The sequence below is a fragment of the Chinchilla lanigera genome, unplaced genomic scaffold (assembly GCF_000276665.1).
Source record: "Chinchilla lanigera isolate Chin_1 unplaced genomic scaffold, ChiLan1.0 scaffold00017, whole genome shotgun sequence".
NCBI lineage: Eukaryota > Metazoa > Chordata > Mammalia > Rodentia > Chinchillidae > Chinchilla > Chinchilla lanigera.
In genome coordinates, this window is record NW_004955418.1 from 20,538,858 (window position 1) to 20,540,982 (window position 2,125).

Here is a 2,125-nt window from a genome sequence, read left to right on the forward strand (position 1 = left end):
TTTTTTTTTTTTTCTTTCTGCACGGCAAAGACATCGATCAGTGTCTGAAGATCACATTTTACATGCGATCTTGAGTTTGTCCCCTTTTGGTCTTACATTATATTTTTATAGGTTTTGTTACAACCATGGTGCTGGGCAAGGTGAAGAGTTTGACGATCAGCTTTGACTGTCTCAATGACAGCAATGTCCCCGTGTACTCCAGCGGGGATACCGTCTCAGGAAGGGTGAATTTAGAAGTTACGGGGGAAATTCGAGTGAAATCTCTGAAAATCCACGCCAGAGGACACGCGAAAGTGCGCTGGACGGAATCGAGAAACGCCGGCTCCAACACTGCCTATACGCAGAATTACACGGAAGAAGTCGAGTATTTCAACTACAAAGACACGCTCATCGGGCACGAGAGAGGTGAGTGCTGCGCCGGGTCTGGGGACGGCTCCTCGGCGCCGGCTTCCCCGCGGCCGCGGGCGCAGCCAGCCTGCAGCATCCGCGGGGCGGCGGGCGCTCGCTGCGCCCGGCCCGGGCTCCGCACCTCCGAACGCGCTCCGGCTCGGGCGTGCTGCTCCTGCGGCTTCGAATGGGTCGCTGAAAGCTGCAGTCCAGTGTTAGATTTTTTTTTTCCCCTCCACCCTTTTACTTTCCCGACTTTAGATCTGAACGCTGAGCTCCAGCGGGGAAAATGGAGTAAGATTTTCAGGGAGGTTCAGGGATGGGTTTGGTTTTCACGCTGACATGCAAAAAAGACTTTAAACTACTGATCGCTGCCCTTTGATGAAAGGCTGCTGTAATTTTGACATATGGTAGCAACACCCCCACGTGTTTGTCCCCTATTCTTTCCCACCCAGCATTTTTTATTTTTAAAGGCTAGCACCTCTCAGTAGTGTAGCTAGCAAGTCAGTGTGGAAAGCCATCCAGAGTCAGTCCTTTTCTTTCTCTCTCTCTCTCTTTCTTTTTTTTTTTTTTTCCCAAGGATCATGTCTAACTTTGGACCGTGCATTCAATGAAACCCATGCCAGTGCGGTGGAATTGCAAAGTCCCCGGCACACGGGATTTGATTTTCGCCTCTAAGAGGGAGATCCGGGCTTGTCAGAGGGAGAGGGGGTCCTGAGATTTCCAATCTGTTGTTTAAATGGTTACATTGTGGAAATCTAGGCGACTCTTAGCTTGTTTTTCTAAGTTTCCACCCTTTGTTAGAAGCGGTTCAATCCTGTTTCGGACCAGTTCTGGGGGGTGGTGAGGAGGGGCGCTTGCCGAGCTCTGCGCAGATTGGTTACACGCGTCAGGTGGTGGCGATGACTTAATTCCCAGCCCAAGAAGAATATAATGTTAAAACTGGTTATGTAATTTTTGCGCTTCTCCTTTTTAATGCAGTATTCAGTCCGAATGCTGGTTTTCCAGAACTAGAGGCGTATTTTAATCTCCTTTTTTATGTTAAAAATGCACATGCTAGGTCGGTGCTCATTGAGCTCAGGCCAACGAAGGATGCTTGGGGTTACAGCGTCCATGCAGCGTTTTGGAAAACACTAAGGTGAAACCAACTCCTGAGTAGGATCTTGATAGTCACCCAGAGGTGCGTTACCTCCGGAACGAATTTCTAGCCGGTCTCGCCAAGCGTGTGGGTCGATAGGAAATGCAGATGCCAAGTGACAGTCCCGGGCCGTGCCAAAAAGCAGGCGCCTAAGTTTGTGCTTGAACCTTCCTGGACCCCGCGGCCTTTTAGAGAACGGCCGAGAAGAAACAAAGGTTTTTCTTGAAGGAGTTGAGACTTATCATGGAGGAAAAGTGGAACAGTGAGTGGTGGGCACACACATCACCTCATTCGTTGCACCCCGATGACACGGTAGAGCAAAGTGAGCGCCCGCGCCGCGCCGCGCGTGGCCGGCCCCGGCCTGGAAGAGTTTCAATGACTTCAAGTGCAGCTCTCAAACTAGCCTGGTCAGCGAGACCCCGCCCCCGGCCGCCCGCGATAGGCGGAGCCCGGTTTGTTAGCCTGTTGCTAAGGCGATGCCAGGCGCTGATTGGATTGGGCACGGCGGGTGGGGAGAGCGCGCCGGGCGCTGCTGGGCGAGGCTCGGAACCGGCGTGCGCCGGTAAAGGTCCCCCGAGCCGCCGCCCCCGCCCGCCCCGC

The 2,125-nt window shown here is 52.9% G+C and overlaps 1 protein-coding gene across 1 annotated transcript in view; it reads left to right on the forward strand.

The window, feature by feature from the left end:
* The window catches only part of Arrdc3 (arrestin domain containing 3), a gene marked incomplete at its 5' end in the record, with an annotated part of 12,019 nt that continues 9,894 nt past the window's right edge, over positions 1-2,125 (forward strand). Inside the window, 1 exon segment of the mRNA XM_013513045.1 lies at positions 1-405. Within this exon segment, the coding sequence (XP_013368499.1) occupies positions 126-405 (280 nt within the window).